The 21129-nt window shown below is 33.1% G+C and overlaps 1 protein-coding gene across 1 annotated transcript; it reads right to left on the bottom strand.

Annotated features, from left to right (window-relative positions):
- Window positions 1–10731: 10731 nt before the first annotated feature.
- On the bottom strand, window positions 10732–13271 carry LOC147281845 (Heavy metal transport/detoxification superfamily protein). The gene is made up of 5 exons (XM_086246896.1): window positions 13160–13271; window positions 12862–13018; window positions 12182–12432; window positions 11902–11980; window positions 10732–11655 (listed from the first exon to the last, which is right to left on the bottom strand). Exons 1-5 carry the CDS (start codon window positions 13166–13168, stop codon window positions 11132–11134), a joined length of 1020 nt encoding a protein of 339 aa, XP_086103022.1. The 5' UTR covers window positions 13169–13271; the 3' UTR covers window positions 10732–11131.
- Window positions 13272–21129: the final 7858 nt, after the last annotated feature.

The following is a 21129-nucleotide window of genomic DNA, read 5'->3' on the forward strand; positions in this document are numbered from 1 at the left end:
TTTCTTCAGGAGGTTTCTGCACCATGTACCTTCTAGAAAAGGTTCTTTTGTAACGTTTGATCCTGCATTGTAGCAGATGCTAACTCTCTCAGGCCCATAAAGTTTGGAAGTCTTAGGCCCAACAACTACCATACTAGGCTTTGATTTCAGGCCCAGTTTATCAAATGTACAGAAGAGAGTGGCTCTACTCTACAAGTGCCCAAAAGAATTGAAAGGTATCCTGACTCATGAGAGGCCCAAAAAAATTTATTTGAGTATTCGCATTTTTGTTTTCACTGTTCAAATCAATGATCCCAAATCATCTGTTTCTTTAAGGTCTTGTTACCTAGCTTTAAACCCAGAAAATATATAAGAAGGCCCATCTTTACTAGCCTGTCTTTGTTTTGAGGATAAAATATGGCATTATCTGTCTATGGATCCATGTTATGTCATTTTCATGTAACAAAAGCGACGGTTTTCTTTCTCTCATTGCTAGAGAGCCGTCATCATCATAATTATGACCAATGGGTCTCACATTGGAGATGAGTTTGATTGCTCTCTAGTACCATTTGTAATGGCCTAAAACCTCATTCAAAAACATTATCCAAATTGATATTTAGAGTTTTAAAACTTATTTAAGTACGAGTTTGTAATCAGGTAGCACACCGTTGCAAAGAGTGTGTTTATGTCTTTTAATTTACAAGTATAAGTTAAAATATGCTCTATTTAGTTATCTGATGTACTGCTGATAGTATCTGAACAAACACAATCCATTTTCTTAAAAAAAAAAAAAAAAAGCTATCCATTTGTTTAAGTATCTAGATATTTTCAATGCATAATTGATTTGAAATTCAGGGCTACCACCGTATCACATGTGGCTTCACTTCCTTCATTTTCATTTTCCCACTGTCGATATACTCCTTCCCAAGTCTCAACTCAATGGTATTTAGTTGGTTTGACCAAATTGAAAATAAAATGCCTAAATGCACTTAATTGACTACACATGCTTTAAACCTTAATAAACATTCTAGACGTGCAAACGTGAATACCAGGTAGATAAGATTGAAATGGTAAAAGTCTCTTTCTTTTCTTTTTTGTAAAGAGAAAGGTTGGTAAAAGTCTCTTTATGCTTGGCAAATGGGAAAAGTTGTGGTGTGGCCTTTTCATGATGCATGTCATGAAAACTTACTTTGACAGCAAAAGCAAATGTGAAAAAAGCCACGCTGTCTCATATAGTACGTACACACCATAATGAAATTCAACAATGGCTCAAACCTTATCTCTTCAACTTTAATTTCTTATCTTTATGCGAAGGGAAAGCATATATTATCCACGATTCAAATTTATGTCAAAAACAGCTCAAGTATACGCACGTTGGTGTCTCCCTAGCCTATATGTTAGGGTTCTATATATAGTCAATGTACTCAAAATTCAAACAGACTTTTTCGTATTTTTAGTCCCACGTACCTTTGGACTTTTTAGCTTCTATACATATATTTAATTAATGGCTGCTAAGTCACTCGATCGTGGTTTGTCTATCTTATGTAAATATGTGTCTAAGTCACGTAATAAGAGAGATTAAGACAATAAATATACATATATACTGATTACATAGAAGTTTTAATCATTGTGTTTTTTTATCATATATGTGTCATTATTGATTGATTCATGAATTTTTTACATAAGAGGCGGATAATATATAATAAGTTATCTACTTTAATTTTGTTTATTGGAGCATTTTCTTAAGTATTTTGTCCTTACTTTAAAATATAAATTAATAAATTGAGCAGTTGGAGTAAATTGAAGAAAAAAAATTTGTAGCGTGAGGATGATAGTTCTTGTATCCCTTCTATATAAATTTGTTAAGAATTAAAATTGACATGCTATGTTGGACATAAAATATATTGTCACCGATAAAAAAAGAAGACATGTTATGTTGTTGTATTATAAATATAAACCACACAGTTTAAAAATAGTCATTTAATTAATGGTGCAAATTAAAACAGCAATATATAAGATAAAATTTCAATGAGTGTGAATGAATTAAAAGTTTTCAAACAAAATGACTGTGTCACTGTGAACATTCCAGATGAACTATTTATGGCTGCTAAGGCCTAAGACAAACAAAACAGTGTTCCTCTCTCACTCTTTCATTACAAAAAATAAATTCTAAGCATATGCATGTAGAGCTAGTTGTCTATTATTTAGTTGAAAGTCTGCAACTTAAAATGACCAAGAATTGAATAAGACTTGACAAGGTTTGTAGGGTTAAACAAAGAAACGAACAAACGCCAAAAAAAAAAAAAGTCACATATCGAATTGAATGCAAATATAAGCAAGAAGGTCAACAATCAATCCCTCGTGCGCTAAGACCGTCAAGAACATAGAAGAGACGTATTCGAATGGAGCAAACAAATTCAAACTCCAACACGGCGCCATGTGTAGCTGACGTGGAGTGGGACCCACAAGTCCCTTCCTTGTCGCCGTCGGTGATATTGTCATGCCAAACCATATGTATTATATATATTTTATATTTTCTGATGATAGGGTCAAAATTGAAAGCCCACTAGATCCCAAAACCCAAACCCTTTTCAAACTCTTCAGGACCTACAGGGCTACAGGTCCACTAAAACCACCACTGTACATTCAGCATCCCCATCCATACACATACATGCATGATATGATGCGGGCCATGACATCCCAATGCCATAGCCATAGGACATGTATCATGTATTTATGTCTCATCTAGAAAGGGCTGGCAAATTTAATTTTGAGTCATAGTCATGGATGAGTCAGACTTTTAGGACCTCATTCATGACTCACCTTCCTCATCAAATTTTTTTTTCTTTTTGTTTTCCCAATATTGTCTTTGTATTGATGTGATGCCGACAAAATGGCAGATCCCATTCTCAATTAAATTTCATTATCTTTTGTTATTGCTAAATTAGGTAAAATGCCCCAAATCAATTTAGTATTTAATTTTGGTGTGGCCATGGTGTCACTAGTGGAGCGAGCTTGCTAGCTAACCTCAATCAAAAATTAAATTAAATTTTGGTCAGCTGCAGGCCTTTCAACTATGTGACAGAATCATGGTTTATAAGTTTGAAAAAAGCATAAAATTTGAATACTTGCTTTGGCTTACAAAATGGCTAACTGACAAAAAAAAAAGGCTAAGTACTCAATCTTATAAACAATATCACCTTCTTTTTTAAGAAACATTATCACCCTTATTGAAAACCCATCTTTAATTTCTCTAGCTAGTAATTGCTTAGTATAGTTTTTTTACAAACAGTTCTGAAATGTTATATTATCATAAAGTTAATCATGATTCATGCTATATTATATGCTAATATAAGATCTCATATTATTAATAAATATCATGTAACATGAAAATTAAATCAGTGCTAGATTTAAATAAATAAATAAACAATGCTGGCTACTGGCTAGGTTGATTATTAGGGAATCTCCTAGAAGAATATCATCCTTCTTAGATAAAGAAACACGAACTTCATTTTAGATTTGGAAATTAAGCCTTGGGCCCTTGGCCTCAAATTAATCAACAATGTAGACCATATATGATATATGGAAATGGAACCAATTAAATAACTATTTAGATGGTCCTCGTGTGCGTAGCAAAACAAAAAATAAAACGTTCACGGGCATGATTCACTCAGGCATTTATTATAATTAATGAATACATACTTAATCTAAGTTTCATATCTCGATTTTTCTTGCTTGATAATTAATTAAAGGGAACATCATTAATTAAATACCAACTTATTGGAGAACAATTAACTTGACTAGAGAAAAAATATAAAATATTGGAAAACGGCCAAGAATGGAGGAGAAGAAAATATAATAATGTTGGTTTAGTTGTCTAAAATGAACTCGTGGCATGAAGCTATGGACTGGCAAGATTGTAATCAAAATTGCAGGTATAAACATATGTAATTATTGATCATTAAAGAACCCATCTAATTCGATCATTTGCCAAAAAAATAAAAAAATAAAAAAAACCCACCTAATTTTTTTTTTCCAAATCATATTACCATGGTAAATAAAGGCTTTAATTACGGCAACATTTTGCATTAGATCGAGGTGACAACGCCACTATATGTCGGTGGGTGAATCAAAGCATTATTTACAGTAAGTGAATTTTACATCAAGTTTCAGAACAGTAATTGACACCAGTTTTGTTAACAAAAAAAAATATTTATAATTTTATTTATCTATAATAAGATTTGTAATTGTAATGGGTCCAACTCTAACATTACCATACCACATATCTGTATAATTTTAAAGTAACTACTTTATACATGGTGGTTGACACTTCTGGAAGCTTTTCTGTCATTAATTTTTTAATTACGGCGGGTGCCTCTTGATTTATACATACCGCTACCTAAATTATCAACTAAAGATTTTTAGTAAACCATTAAAGTGTGGTGGTTGGATTAGTCAAAGTAACACACTGTATATGATGCCCCACGTTACATTTTTACCAAATTGTTGTCTCCCAAGTTTACCAAACCTTTTCTTTTACAAAATCTAAAATGTTTGAATGTACGATTTTAATTCAAAATTTGATGATATTATATATATTTATCTATATTTAGGTAATTTTACAGATTTGCATACTAAACCAAACCTACTTTAATTTGGTTTGAAAGGAATTTAATTTGTTGTGAACCGAAGCTCATTCGATTTAATCAAAGGGTTTCGAACTAGGCTTCTTCGTCCTTAGTGTTTGAATTTATCATCGTTGCTTAAGATGTTACACTTCATGCTAATAACAACGTGAGAACCAATGGAATGGAGTAGCCAAGTGAAGTTCTGATCAAGGTGATGACAAAACGAGTGTGGTGTTTGGAAAAACGACTGTGTATGAGTTAAAAGGCTGCAGCTGCTATATATGTTTTTGTTTTATGAAACAAAGATTTTAAAATTGTTAATTAACTAAGCCCTGATGTGCCTTGATCAATCAGAATGATCTGTTTGTGGAGAATATATATATATATATATATGTGTCGAATGCTTACCCAAGCCCTTTTTAATTAACCTATATAGCTCCTCCTCTTGTTTTGGACGAAAGATATATATGTTTCAAGGAGAATGACATTTTTGAAACATACCATTTGCTAAAATAAGACATTTTGATTTCCTTGTTTGACAAAATAAAAATATTATCAGATCTTTGGCTAGTTAGGCCTTTTTTTACCTGGGCGTTTTTCGCCTGCCATGTAACCAAAAAAAAAAATATATATATATATTATGCACTAGCTTTGGTTGGAACATTAGTATTTGTTTGGAAAATGATAATAAATATGATGATATGGATTATTGTGGCAATTAATGATGAAGCCAAAGACAGAAAATAGTTGGCAACTTGACATATATGCATGTTGTCACTACTACCATCGGCACCACGACCATCATCTACCACCATTCATTGCTGCCGCCACTACAGTAAAAAAAAAAAAATTATCATAGCCGTCATTATCACTATTATTATTTTCATTTTCATCCTACGTGGTTGCTATTGTCACCATTATGCTTCAACAGGATAAATCTTGTATGGGGCAAGCCCCACTGAAGACTCACTCTGCTTCAACACCACCAACACGATAATAATTTGTATAAGTAGATATATTTAGGAAAAAATTTATAAACAAGACATATACTTTGATGATTGTTTCATTTCAGGATATTAATTTTGATTCGTGTTAATGAAAGATACATATTTTTATTTTGTATCAATTAAGGACCCATTTTTTATCTCAACTTTGGTCTGACATTGAACCCATCAAAACTCTACCAAATTTAGCAAACTTATACTTGGTTTAAAGCTATGCATCTTTTCTTTACAACCATATAAAGATCATTCAAATCGAACATCTACAACTCCAGATAATTGGCCAAAAAGTAGGGTACCCGAAACTGTCTATTCGAACATTTGGAAAAAAATTTAGGAAATCGGACAGTTTCGGGTACCCTACTGCAGGGCCGATTCTCTGGAGTTGTAGAGATTCAATTTGGGTGATCTTTATATGGTTGTAAAGAGGAGATGCATATCTTTAAACCCAGTATAATTTTTTGAATTTGGTAGAGTTTTGATAGGTCCAACGTCGGGCCAAAATTGAGATAAAAACTGAAAAAAAACATAATCCTTAATTGACATAAAATGAAAGCATGTGTCTATCATTAACACAAAGCAAAATTAATGACATGAAATGAAACAACCATTAAAGTATGTGTCATGTTTGTAAATTTTTTCCATATATTTATTCGATCTCCTTGTGCAGTACTCTTTCATGGGAATGCATGCATGCAGGGTATATTCTCCATCTCTAATTTTGCACATAATGTTATCATATTTCAACTTTGTTTGATAAGGTCTTTCAATCCTCTTAATTACTATCAAAATCGATATTTTATTAGTATTATCATACATTTAGGACAGTGTTATTTGTATTCTTCAAAAAAAGTTTTACGCACCACCAAATTGAAGGTTGTGAAAGTTTTCTTAAAAAGACGAATAGCACTCTCCATATTTTATAATTAGTAGGCTTTTAACTTGATATATACAATATACATAAATGATCACTCGCTCATTATAGAGCGGGGAATTCAATGATCTGGACTGTCCATTTTTTAAGTTCATCTTTAAGAGTTGTTCCTGTAAAAAAATCAGTCAAATAGCTAATTGTGTTTGGTCCTCCAAACTTTGCAGACAAATACAATTCGTCAGATAAGGTTGAAATGATGTTAACAGTAATAAACTGGCTAAACAGTTTCTTATTTGGCTAATTTTTTACAAGGGTGATCTTTGAATGATGCCCTAAAATATGGACGGTTCCGATCATTTAAATTCCCCACTCTATGGTGAACGAGTGATCATTACTGATACAGTATACATATTATATAATTTGAAAGGTTTTTCATTTTATCAAAAGAATTTAAAGGAAAAAAAAATCATTAGCAAGCTTTCCATCATAAAAATAGGGAGAAAAGGCAAAACACTCTCACAGCTAGCTGCCAATGCATATTTCAATTAGAGGAAAAATTTTAATGTATGTATATGTGGCCAAACATTATACATATATAATGTGTGGATACAAAAATATATACGTACACATATATAATATTAATATTATATAAAGATTATTTGAACTAATTATGATGTATACAAATTATACAAGGGGTAGATGAATTATATATATATACATAAAATGTTATCCACCTTCTCCTATATATATATATATTTACCTTCTTCATTGACCTTATTTTTTATTATTCTCATTCAATAGTGTAAATTCATAATCGGAACCGTTCGTTTTTTAGATTTAACTATGAAGATTATCTTTGCAAAAAATTAACCAAATCGAAAATCATTTAGTTATGTAACTTTGACCAAATAAACAGATGATTTTTATAACAATTTGATTTATTGTTTGTTTATTTGATAACAATTACATCGTCAAATAATTTTTGATTTAATTAATTTTTTGTAGAGATAATTTTCAAATAATTATCTACAAAATAAACAATTTTGATTATAAAAATACATTGTAGAATGATAATATATAATAAATTAAAAGAAGATGGATAGCATTTCATTATATATATACATATATAAATCATAAATGCAAAAGAGGTTTCGTATTCCATCACCATCACACACCTTTTTATTTGCTATAATATAAAATTATATATAATGATCACTATCATACACTTTAATGGAGCTTAGCTAGCATTAGCAATTGGGTCAGTGGCAACAAACAAGCAGCATGCATGATGATGCATGCAGATGCGTAATGAAATGAATCGACCTCCTTATCCTCACAATGCATGATTGGCTGCTCCCTCGTCCTCTTTCAACACAGAAATGGGGATATTAAGTATATACACCTAATTGCGTACGTACGTCTCCAACACAATATTTTTTATACAATTATTTTTCTCTTTTTTATATGCACACATTCTTTCATTCAATTCGATGGGTTACAATCATTCTCGATCAATTCAATGGGTTACAATCAACCAAAACATGATTCTGGCTGCTTTTTAATTGTCTTTATTCATCTTAGGATTACGGATTACCCTACTTTTTAAGCTTCAATTAAGAAGTGTCTTTAATGTTAAAGGCCTTTATCGTGGCTTCATAGCTTTTGGTGGCATGGGTCTTGTCAAACCCACAAATATACAATACGTCTGTCTTTGACTATTATTTGCCACCGGCAAAAAGTTAAGGAGGACAACGGGCAATTTTGTTTTTTAAAATTTGCGGTACATCAAGTTGATGATAAGCTAGTAAAAAGATGAAGATAGAAATGCAATCCTCTTTCTATTTATCTTAATTTTCCATGCTTTATATTCAAAACGATATAGTTTTAAGATTTGGGTTAGTCATTTTACTACATCATTTCGGTATATATTCAAGGTTTATATTGATAAAAAAAAAAAGGAATGAAATGTCAACGAATTTTGGATTTAATTAAGTAGAATATCAACACAAATATATAAGCATATGATTGATCGAGTTTTTAACTAAGCATGACAATATAAAGTGATTCGTTCTATGGTATTGATTTAAGTATTGAAGAGACTAATTTGGCCAATGTCACACCTATAGTCTTTTTCATTTTCTTTTTTTTTTTTTCTAAATATTCAGTGTTTTCTCAACTTAAGACATTTTTTTTAAGGGGCAAATACATGACATTCTATTTTTGATACAAATTTTGACAAATAGGGTTCACTTCATATAAGATTTTAACGATCCAAACCGTCTATTTTTAAGTCTTTATTAAAAGATCATCTTCGCAAAAAATTAGATAAATTAGAAATTGTTTATTTACAAAAATTGAGTGGTCAAAAAAATAAACACTTAAAATGTTGACTATTTAATATTTGTAAGTAAATGATTTCCGATTTATTTAATTTTTTGCAAAGATGCTCTTTTATTAGAGACTTACAAAATAAATGGTTTGAATTGTTAAACCCCTATATGGAGTGAGCCATATTGAAAACTTGTGTCAAAATTTATATAAAAAATAGAATGTCATGTATCATTTTTCTTTTTTAATATAATAAAAAATTTATATTTTTATGCATAAATTAAAAAATTAAATATATTTATGCTTGAAGCCTTGAACCATATATACGTTATGCAGTATAGTGATACATAGTTAATCAGCCTTCAACGTAATGAAAGGGCATGCCATTCATGGCCTTCTGACTTTGATATGTAAGAATATAGAGCCGTTCGAGGTTTTAAAGGTCCATTAAGATGTTAATCAATATTACCTTCTAGCTACTACAAAAGTCAACAATTAAGCCCATATTTTGACCTTAATTAAGATGGAACTTGTTCATTGGCCAAAAAAACAAAAAAGATGGAACCGCGCTCTAGCCTCTCTCACTTTTCTTTCTCAAATTTTAATTTGTTATGTTAGATAAATAGAATATTAATTAAGGGATTTATTTTGAAAAACAATTGTGACCACTGACTACAAAGTTGATTTAAATTAAACTGAAATATAAAAACGTTCGTCTACTCGATCATAAGATGAGGTTCAGGGAATGGGGATATAGGCGACTCAAATCCTTAAGTTGGTAGAGCTCATTGTGAGAATATAGAGTATTATTCTATATTAGAATATTATAATCTTGCATAATAGCTTATAACAATTTTGGACTACTTTTGGATGTCTAGATTTTTTCAAAGTATCAGGACAAGTTCACTCACGTGTGTTAGGCCAAATGACCACATGTCTCCATGTCACCAAATATGAATATAAATTATCTATATGTTAAGCTTGAATAACGCCACAGAAGCATGTGTGTGAGCATAATATATGGCTTATAAAGGTCTTAGGCTACTCATGTTATTGTCAATTAATTTTGAGATAAATGCCTAAATTTTTTTACTCACTTTAATCAACAACAAAAAATCATTTACATGTGTGTGATGAATATTTATATGACATTTTTAATTGCATGAATTATGATAACTTGGCCATTTTTAATTACTCGATTCTCAATATTTACATATTTTTTCGTGTTTCTTTGGCCATTTTGTGTTATAGGGGTAGAATCAACATTGCGTTAATGCATTCATATAATGTCATTAAAAATTTGGCGTACGTAGCTTGCAAACATGCATGTTAATGAATCTATCTCTCCCAACTAATCACACTTAATTTTCTGAATATGCAACAAAAAAACAAAAAAGGAATACATTAAAGAAATAACAGGCCTACGTAACTTTTTAGTTGATTCAGTTCTGTCATGATATCAGTTCAAATTATTATTAATTTTTTCTTTTATGAGGTGATAAAAATTCACATGACCAATGATTAAAATTGATACTCTAATAACATATAAGATCAATTCATAAAATAACATTAACAATTAGATTAGATGGTAAAATCATAAACTGATAATGTACAAATGGTGTATAAGAATCATAGATTCATAGGTAGTAATTTCTTTGACCCATCGAGACCTATACGTGCCACTGAAAAATAAAATGTCCCACCAAGGGTCCAAGCCCCACATATTAATAACGAAGCCAAAAATGCTTACATCGTCATTTAACTTTAGTGTCACATCCTGTTATAAATTTTATAGAAATTGAATTTATAAATGCTGTGCCTGTGATTCATTTTTAATTACACCGAATTAATCAACAATATATAACAAATAAGCGAACCAAGTGGCCTTTTTAAGCCACAAACTAAAACATCAACCCACCGATTTCATCATCAAAGATAAGATTTAATATCAATATCAATATCATAAATTATGAAAAAATATTTAAAATAAAATAGAAAATTCGAAGAAAATTTAATTATATTGAATTTAACCATTCCAACAACCAAACCAACATCTGAACTGGCCGCAGCAGCTGGCCTGCTGGCCGGCCCGGTCGGTCTATTTCTACAATGTTCCCTAATTAAACCTAAATTACCCATAAATCCAAAATTCCATAACTACCTACACCCATACATCGTTGTATTTACTTCGTGTACCCTCTTCTTTGTCTCTCATATACTGCTTATTATATACAGTTTAATTTCCGATTTTGACCTTACTTAATATGATTTTACTATTTTTTATTTAATTAATTTATCATCAACCACCGCTGGTTCACCACTCACATCACCGAACAACCGTTGGGATTCTCGTCGCTGAACATCTGCGGAGCGGGATAGTGTTCCTCCGGCACAACGTAGCCTTCGCTCCCATAGCCCTGGCTAACGTGCGCCTGGTGCGCTTGAGCCTCCATCACAAACTTGTTGTGGTTGTACACGTGTCCCGCGTCGTACCAGTAGTACGTACTCGGAGGGTAACCGTACCCGGATCCGGAATACTCCATCTTGCTCACCTCCACCTTCGCTCCGTCTCCTCCGCCACTACCGCCGGCAGCTTCCTTCTTCTCACCGCCGCCGTCTTTTTCTTTCTTTTCTTCTTTCTTCTCGCCGGCGGCTTCTTTTTCCTTCTTCTCGCCACCGCCGTCTTTGGCTTTCTTGTCGCCGGCGCCGTCGTCTTTTTTGGGTGGGACCACTTCGACGGGTCTCCGGAGCTTCTCTTTGAGGTAGGGAACGAGGTCTTTGGCGTCCATGATGCCCTTCACCGTCACTAGATCTTTGGCTCCGTCTACCCCCACAGTGTTAACACCTGCGAAACACCATGCGCATTAACTACTGCAATTGACCAAATTGCCACTGACTTTGACCAACTTTGTGTTCCTACGTAATTTACTAAAATAATAGTAACGTTGATATAATAATAAGTTAAAAATAAAAAAGTTTAATTAAGAGCGTGGTGCTGGTGGTGTGCTTGCATCATTCTCGATTAATTAATTAATCTAATCTAAATTCAATATTTAATTAACATTATGAAGAGTTTGATAGTTTTTCTCACCTTTGAACTTCAAGATTTTACTTCGTATCTTCTGCATGCAACCATCGCAATGCAATCTGATCTTCAGCACCACAGAGCTCTGAAACCACCCAACAAAAAAAACGAAGTTAGCAACGAAATTACCAGAAAAAAAAATTCATTAAAAAAGAATAGAAACGTACGTGGGTTTTAACTTTTAACGAAACATTAATTATTGAACGAAGTACCAGTCTCCACTATGGCTAAAATGCGCCATGTGGTCCATGTGGACAGGTTAGACATGAATTGTGAATTAAATTACCTCTTTTGGGGCCTCTTTGGGCTTCTTATCTTCGACAGGCTTTTTCTCTTCGCTCTTCTTCTCGGCCTTCTCCTCTGCCGGCTTCTTGTCTCCGCCGCCGCCGCCGCCGTCTTTCTTGGCCGGCTGAGGAGAAACGAGGTCGACCTTCTTCTTGATCTTCTGTTCTAATTTCTCTTTCAGCTCAGCGGGGTCCACTTTCCCGGTCACAGTCAGCTTGTTGGCTGCACTATCTACCTTCACTTGCTCAACACCTAATCAATTAAGAACCGTGTTTGTTAAGTAATTGTAAAACTTTAAATTAACACAATGTAAATGCATGTATGTATGCCATTAAAGTCAAAATTCTATACTGTTTGCTTGATCAGCACCTAAAATCTTATCCAAATCCCATGTATAATATATACATCTCACAAATTAACTAATTAATTAATAGATATTTATGGTGAATAATATATTGCTAGCTAGCTAGCCCGGCCTTATTTTGGACCGTTTGGGTCAATTTTCAACGGTAAAATTTCTGAGACGGACCATTCAATGCTGGAATTTCCGGTGTACTTACTCCGAAAACCCATTTTGTTTTATAAGAAGAAATAAAAAAACCCAGATGCCAGAATCATAAGATATGAATATTTGATATGAGAATTGGTGAATTAAATTCTGGGTTTTACGTGCGTACGTACCATTTAAATTTTTGACAGCTCGTTTGATTTTCTTGGCACATCCCTCGCAATGCATGTCGGTCTTCAAAACGACAGTGATGGAACCGTCGTCCTTCTTGCCTCCGGCATCGGCGGCGGGGGCCTTCTTCTCGCCCTCATTCTTCGCGCCTTCCGTTTTCTGCAGCCACAAGTATTCAGTAAACCGCCGTCAGCAAAAACAAAACACAGGATTTAATTTAATTTCACACACAATAATAATCAATGATTAGCGGCAGATCGAGAATGACAAAATTTGATTTGGGGGTTCTTCGTTACTAACCTCACCCATGTGTAATGCGTTTGGTGTGGGATATGATGTGATACCAAAACAGCAAGACTTATTTGTTGTTGCTAAAGTGGTGAAATTGGAGAAATGGAAAGGAGGTGGGGGTTCAAATATATAGGGACGAGTGGGTTGGTTGAGTTTGATGTATTGTTATGTATGGTTATGTATGTGTATGTATGGTGTGCATGTGGGGATATGACGTGGGTTTATTTATTTATTAATTTAATTTAATTAATGATTTTGTGGGTGTGGTCAGCACAGATGGGCTTCTGGGCCTTTTGGGGATGGCTTTGTAGATTGCCGCCTGTTTGGACTAATGGTAATCGACTAATCGTTGTCGAGAAACGACGGTATTGTGACATGTCATCTAATCGTGACTAGATCCTGACGTGTCACAATTCAACGTCCTTTTCTTCTAATTCTCTCCCCCTCCTCACCTCATTGCCCTCCTATTGAGGATTAAAACTAATAGCGTTAGGAATTCTAAATTCGTATTATAATTGAATTTAAAGACGAATAAGTTAAATTTCTTGATGTCAAGCTCATTTGTACTAAATGGAAAATTATGGAGAAAATGAAAGTAAATTAAAGACCAAATTAAGTAAACGGACAAAATCAAGTAAAATTAGCGCTCTCAATCTCAACATATTAGGGTCTGTGAATAAAAGTCAAGAAATAAGTGAAGTTATAATCTATCGAGAAGCTAGGTTTACTAAATAGACCATGTGAATGGGTTAGAGATAAAGAAAAAAAGACATTTGTTTGTGTATATTAATGTTAGTTTTGGCAAGTATGTAAGCCAATGAACCATAGATATGTTTGTGGTTGTAAATAGCAATTAATTTGAGTGGGGTATGTGAAAAATCTTTCGAATGTATTAATATATCTATATTTCTTATTACGTAACTTAACAAGAATTAAAGAGACATACAAATTAGGCTTAATTACAAAATGCACCCATTAATTATAGGGAGTATTTTAAATTGGTCTAATAATTATAAAACATTTCAAATACATCCATAAACTATAAAAACTTACAAATTAGCACTTCTGTTAAATTTTCATCCAAAAAACTGTTAAGTGCTACATAGACAATACTGACGTGGCATTTGGTGTTGACACGACATACTGGTAGAGGTATTTTCGGGTAAAGGTGGACATTATCTTATTTAATAAAAAAAATGAAGAAATGTAGCTACATTGAGTTTCAAACTTCTGACCACGAAGTTGAAACTCAAGTACTCCTCCACCTGAACTAACTTCACTTCTTATTCATTTAGTGACATATAATATATTTATAAAGTTTCACTTACTTTATTCTAACAAATATAAGTAATTTTTCACATAACTCTTGTCAATTTATAAATGATTAGCCAAATATAAGTATAGATGATTGGCAAAAAAAAAAAAAAAAAAGATATACTATAGATGAAACAAAGTATAAAAAAATGAGGATGCAGAAATTGTAAGAGCATTGGGAGAAAGATGGCGGTTGAGAAAGCGTGAAACTAAAAAGCTAGTGACCAGGGTTAGGTACAAAAATACTTGAGCAAATTACAATTTAGTACCTCAACTTTGAAAACTTGCAAAAAAGTACCTCAAATTTCATTTTGTGTCAAAATAGTACCTCCGTTAGTTTTTCTATCAAATAAACCGTTATCTGTTGACGTGACAGGAGTATTTTCGTTTTTTTCCCTACATTTAAAAAACAATGTATTTTTAAAACTTTTGAATAAAAAAATTTTTTTAAAATTTTTCAAATAAATATTAAACAACATAAAAATAAATATTAAAACTTTTTCCCCCTCCCCCATCAATTTTATATGTTGTTTCAACTTAGTATCTCAACTTTGAAAACTTGCAAAAAAGTACCTTAAATTTCATTTTGTGTCAAAATAGTGCCTCTGTTAGTTTTTATGTCAAATAAACCATTATCTGTTGATGTGGCAGAAGTATTTTCATTTTTTTCCCTACATTTAAAAAATAATGTATTTTTAAAACTTTTGAATAAAAAAATTTCTTAAAATTTTTCAAATAAATATAAACTAAAACTTTTAAAAATTATATTAAAAAAACATTAAAATAAATATTAAAACTTTTTCCCCCTCCCCCAGCCTTTCCCACGCAGCCCCAGCCCCAACCTCAGCCCCATCCCTCCCTTCCCCTCCCCTTCCCGCCCCCACCCATTCCCCTTCCCTCCCCTCCCCTCCCTTCCTTTTCCCCTTGATCCCCCACCCATCCCCTCTCTTCCCCTCCCCAACTCACCCCCACCCAGCCCTCTCCCTGCCCGACCCACCCTCTCCCCCCCATCCCAGTCCCGTCGCACCTTCCTAGCCCCAACCTATCGCACCCCCTAGCCCCAGCCCCTGTCGCACCCCCCACCCAGCACCAGCTCCCCGCCCTCTTTCTTCTTCCCCACCCAGAATCACCCCCTGCCTCTCTCCCCCTACCCAACCCAGCCCCTCCCCGACCACCCCTTCCAACCCAGCCCCCTCACCCCCCTTACACAACCCCCGACCCTCCCTGCCCATATCCCTCCAAATTTTTTAAAGTTTTAATTCTTTTTAAGAAATTTTTTTATTCAAAAGTTTTTAAGAATATTATTATTTTTTAAATGTGGGAAAAAAGATGAAAATACCTCTGTCACGTCAGCAGTTAACGGTTTATTTGACAGAAAAATTAACGGAGGTACTATTTTGACACAAAATGAAAGTTGAGGTACTAAGTTGAAATAACATGTAAAATTGAGGTACTAAATTGTAATTTGCTCAAAATACTTATATTTGCTAGAGTAAAGTAGGTAAAACCTTATAAATATATTATATGTCACTAAATGAACAAGAAGTGAAGTTAGTTTAGGTGAATGAGTGCTTGAATTTCAACTTGGTGGTTAGAAGTTTGAAACTCAATGTAGCCACATTCCTTAATTTTTTTATTGAATAAGATAATGTCCACCTTTACTCGAAAATACCCCTACCAGTATGCCATGTCAACAACAAATGTCATATCAATATTGTCCATGTGGCACTTAAAAGTTTTTTGGATGAAAATTTTAACAGAAGTGCTAATTTGTAGGTTTTTTTATAGTTGGTGGATGTATTTGAAATGTTTTATAATTAATAGATTAATTTGAAATATCCCTTATAGTTGATAAGTGCATTTTGTAATTGAGCTTACAAATTAATGAGTTTTACTGGTTAAGATTCGGCACATATTTTTCTTTTTTTATTTTCTAAAAAAGAGAAAATAGAATTAGGAGTTGCAATATTATATCAAAGAAGTCTGCGTTGAGTTATGATGGCCGTTTTGTGTAGGCATGGACCTGACCATTGTTGTGAGGGGCTTAACCTCACGTTCTGCTTATCTTATATTGGACTGTAGTACTCCATTATATTGATGGGCGAATGCCATCCGGGGTAGGCTCATATATATCTGATTCCACAGTTACAAGTCAATATGCAGATGTCAGATTGACAACTCAGCCATTAGAATTCGACCTAAGTGCAACTTTAACTAATGAATTCAATCAATCAATCATCATCATGATTCATTGATTCAGGTGTCTAACCAATAAAATCGAAACCGGAGTTGAAAGTAATCTTATAACTTTGGCACCATATGCAATCATGTTACCATTTGACCATATATACACAATATTCACATGGATGCTGCTCCAATTGCGTATTCAGGTTGCATTTGGTTCAATCTCAACATCATTCATCAGCTCACGCCGCAATCACCCCCTAGCAACCGCATATTTTTATCGGGTGCACATTTCAAAACAATCTTGTATACTATACCTGTATATTATATACATTTGAAATATATTATTGCCCTATTTTTTTAACAGTTTTAAGTTTTTAGAATTTATTTGTGGTGTAATATGGTATCGAGTCTCTTGTTTGAAGATTTTGAATTTGGAATTTTTCATCCTCGTTCCCCACTTTTTTATTGGTTTGTAAGATGTAGGATGAGATTACACCTATATGTTTGTCATTCTTCTTCCTCCAATACATCTCCACATGCAAGATGATGTGCACGTGAGAGATTAAGGATGTAAGCTTTATAAATTTCATATGTATATTTATGCATGTGTGTGTGTGTGTTGTTGGCACATAACGTACTTCACTTTTTGGGCCTAATAATTATGTTACACATACAATGTGATTCTTTCATAGTAACTAATCTTGTGATCTGCATATATATATATATATATATATATGAGTGGTTATTGAAAGAAGTATGATATATGTAATTTATTTAAGAATATTTCCTAAAACGACGCAACGGTCAATTATGATTTTTATTTGACTAATTAGTTATTAATTTAGTGATATTTCATCATAATGTCAAAGAATTAAAATTGATCTTAATAAGCCCTCAAAATGTACGTGCTGGGGAAGGCCGGATGGTGTGTTTTGACTTTGTTAGGGTATGCTAACAACAACAGTGATGTTACAATATTACTGCTTCAAAAGATCCACAAATGGTTCAAACAAGAAACGTACTGGGGGGGGTTGAGGGTCGATCGGTCACTCATGCATATATATAAGCTATAGGCAGCTGGGGAGATGTTGAAGCTTTTGGCTCTTGTGTAATCGTGTAGGGATCTAACACAGTCGGGATATGTATTGGCATCTTTTGCAAGCTGTGAAGAAAGCAATGGGGACAACACCAGTAGACACCGTACTATGGATAACGATGTCTCTCAAAATTGGAATGATACAAACAAAATTAATATGACCCCATGCAAGACCAACACTCATACTCGAGTCATATATGGCTTAGTTTTTTTTTTTTTTTTTTTTGGATTAAAATATCGCATTATTGAGTAACACAATAAGAGGTGACCCTCACTTTTTAATCTGAATATTACATTTATAAGATCATATATATTATTTCTATAAGTAAACAATTAAAGAAGAACTAATTAATAATTTATTTAAGAGTATTTCTCTCCACAATGTTGGAGAGGTCTCAAATTTAAATTTTCGATCATATATTCCCCTATATAAAAAACCAAAAAAAAAAACAGCCAAATATAGGTATGAAATCATGTCCACGGTTTTGAACTTCTCCAACGAAGTAGAGACTAATGTCAGACTGTCAGTACCAGATCAAATAATTATTTCTGCTAGTCTAATTATTTATTTCTTTCAAAATAAATTTTTAATTAAGCATACAAAAGAGGTTAGCTATTATGAATTTATGATACGTTTAAAAATAAAATTCATTTTTTTCAGAATGAAATAAAAAAGTCCCTTTATTTTATTTGGAAAAGTAAGACTTAATTAAATATTTAGAAGTGAGTGCAACTTGCTAGTCAGTGCGCGTGCATATGGACTTGGAGAAGTTTCAGTGCCCCCTTGCCATGTGTGTTTCAGAACAATTAAATACAAGAAAGTCAGAAAGATGCGTGATAAACATGAATAGTGATGCTACGAATTTTTTATACACGGATAAATCTGCATACAAGTAGACAAATATATATATATATATAGAGGGCCCTTCCAATAAGGGATTCCTCATTTAGTGTTAAATGAGGGATCACCTTGTGGGGCTCACACGAGTCGTTTTGTGTTAATCCGAACCGTTCATTTTTTACATCTTCATTGATAGATCATTTATGCAAAAAATCAGCCAAATCGGAAATTGTTTACCTATTCGATTAAGCGGTCAAAGTTTAGGTGTTTATAGAGGAATTTGTTGTTCGTCCATTTATTTTAAACTTTGACCACTTAAAAGAATAAGTAAACGATTTCCGATTTGGCCGATTTTTTGCAGGGATGATCTATCAATGAAGATGTAAAAAATGGACGGTTCGGATTAACACAAAACGACCCGTGTGAGCCACACAAAGTGATCCCTCATTTAACACTAAATGAGGGATCCCTTATTGGAAGGGCCCTCTATATATATATATAAAACGTACGTACAAGTTCATTATTGATCACATGAAAGATGAAAAGATGATGATGATCACTAATATCTGTTGATTTTAAAACACAATGAGCACGATTGAATTAATGGATAATGCAAGGCAGAGAAAAACAATTCATAAATAACTTGAGAAACCTTAATATATATATATATATATATATTTTGCGCGCAGCAGATGATAGGATGAAGAAGAAGACTATTGTATTAATGTTATTGTGGACAATAATATAATCTCATCACCCGTAAAATAATGATTGGGATGCACGCATGCACTTGTTTATTTTAAGTTTTAACATGTATTATTCTTATGTTTTTTTTTTCTTTTAAATCTCAAGGAGGAAAATATTATCTTAAAGACACACAAAAAAAGCCAGAAGTATTAATTAGGATAAGGTCGTTCATAATATGAAAAAAAATGACCAAAAAAAAAAAATTTCATTAACAAGTATCTTAGGCCTTTTCCGTTTAAAGGAAAATTATTTTATGTGATCGTAACACCACGTGTCACGATGACGTGGTATTATCAATCCACTTAGATTATAACATTTGTACGATTTTAAGGATGCTTATTAGAGTTTAGGGTTTTAGAAATTAATAATTGTACACGTGTTTTAATTTAAGTGGATAGGTAACACAACGTAATTATGTCACGTGGTGTTACGGTCACACGTAATAATTTCTCCCGCTTGAGAGGGTTCAAGAGCAGTGGACGAGGCGGTAAAGGAGGTTTGCACTTTGCTGTAGGAAAAGGCTTGGGGTCGCAGGCCATGGACGCTTTGGGCCACTGAGAGGGCCTGGGCTTCGTAGAGAAGCTAGGGTTTGGCGATTGTGAAGGCTTCATTCTCTCCCTCAACATCGTTGTTCTTGGCTTCAATGTGAACTCCTCTTGAGAGAGAAGTGTGAATTAGAGAGTGAGAGAAGTATGTGCGAATGTCTAGGTGAGGTAAGGGTCTAGGTTTAGAGTTTTAGAAATTTAGAGTATTAAAAATTTAATAAAAAGTAATTAAAATATATATAAACTACAATAGAGGGTTTATAACTAAGGAGGAAAATTTAGCTCTTTTGTCCTAAGTCAACTGAAGTCATCAATACAGACTTTAGTTATTAGTTTTTAGAATTTTGTTGGTCAAATGACATATTTTTAGATATCTGTTTTAAAGCTTGATGATATGTAATTTAGTTTAGATACCAACTGAAAAATCAACCGATATCTAAATTTCTACAATATCGGTTTCCTTAAAAATTGATATTAAAAATGTGATGTCTATTAATGTTTTTGTAGTATTGGACACACCTTAATTTGTATGTACAATATTGTTTAGAAATGGTGTACTCCTCCCTTATATAAATTGTTTTTGTTGTTATCGAGCCTTAAAAATGATACAACCCAATGCGAATACTAAACAAGTAAAATGTCAGTGCCAAATACGAATAACTCAATTTGAGACGTTGAGCTGATATTATGCAGAGAAAATGTTCCAGTTTATTTTTTTTATAACGGTATAGTATGAATCTTCGTATAATTAAAATATTTATTTTTTATGACTTTTGGTACATTTAGATCAAGTGAAAGTTTATTTTGAGTGAAGAAGTTGGTATAGAGAAAAATAAATTATATAAACATTGAGTTTATGGCTCGCAAATGAGCGATGACCACAATCGGACAATTAATAAACATATCAAATTAGAGTCATATAACACGATTAGTTAATTATATTGTGTAATAGTTAGTTAGTACTGAACATAAACCATGAATCACATGCATGACCGAAGAATAGAATTAGATACAAATATCAAGAAACCTTTTATTTCTGTTTCGTTGTCTTGTTGGGCCAAAACCGGGCCCATTTGTTTCTCATCTGCAATACATTTATGGACACACCCTGAGAGCCCAACAAATCGTCTCTAGACTCTCATAAACCCTTTGGGCCTTCAGCATTAGAAATTGGGCCCCCGCCATATTCCATTTGTTGGTCCAAAACTCTAACGCGCGCTTCATTCTTCAATCTTTCACTCTGCGAGAC

This window comes from Dryas octopetala, chromosome 6 (genome assembly GCF_963921425.1).
Source record: "Dryas octopetala chromosome 6, drDryOcto1.1, whole genome shotgun sequence".
NCBI classification, from domain to species: Eukaryota; Viridiplantae; Streptophyta; class Magnoliopsida; order Rosales; family Rosaceae; genus Dryas; species Dryas octopetala.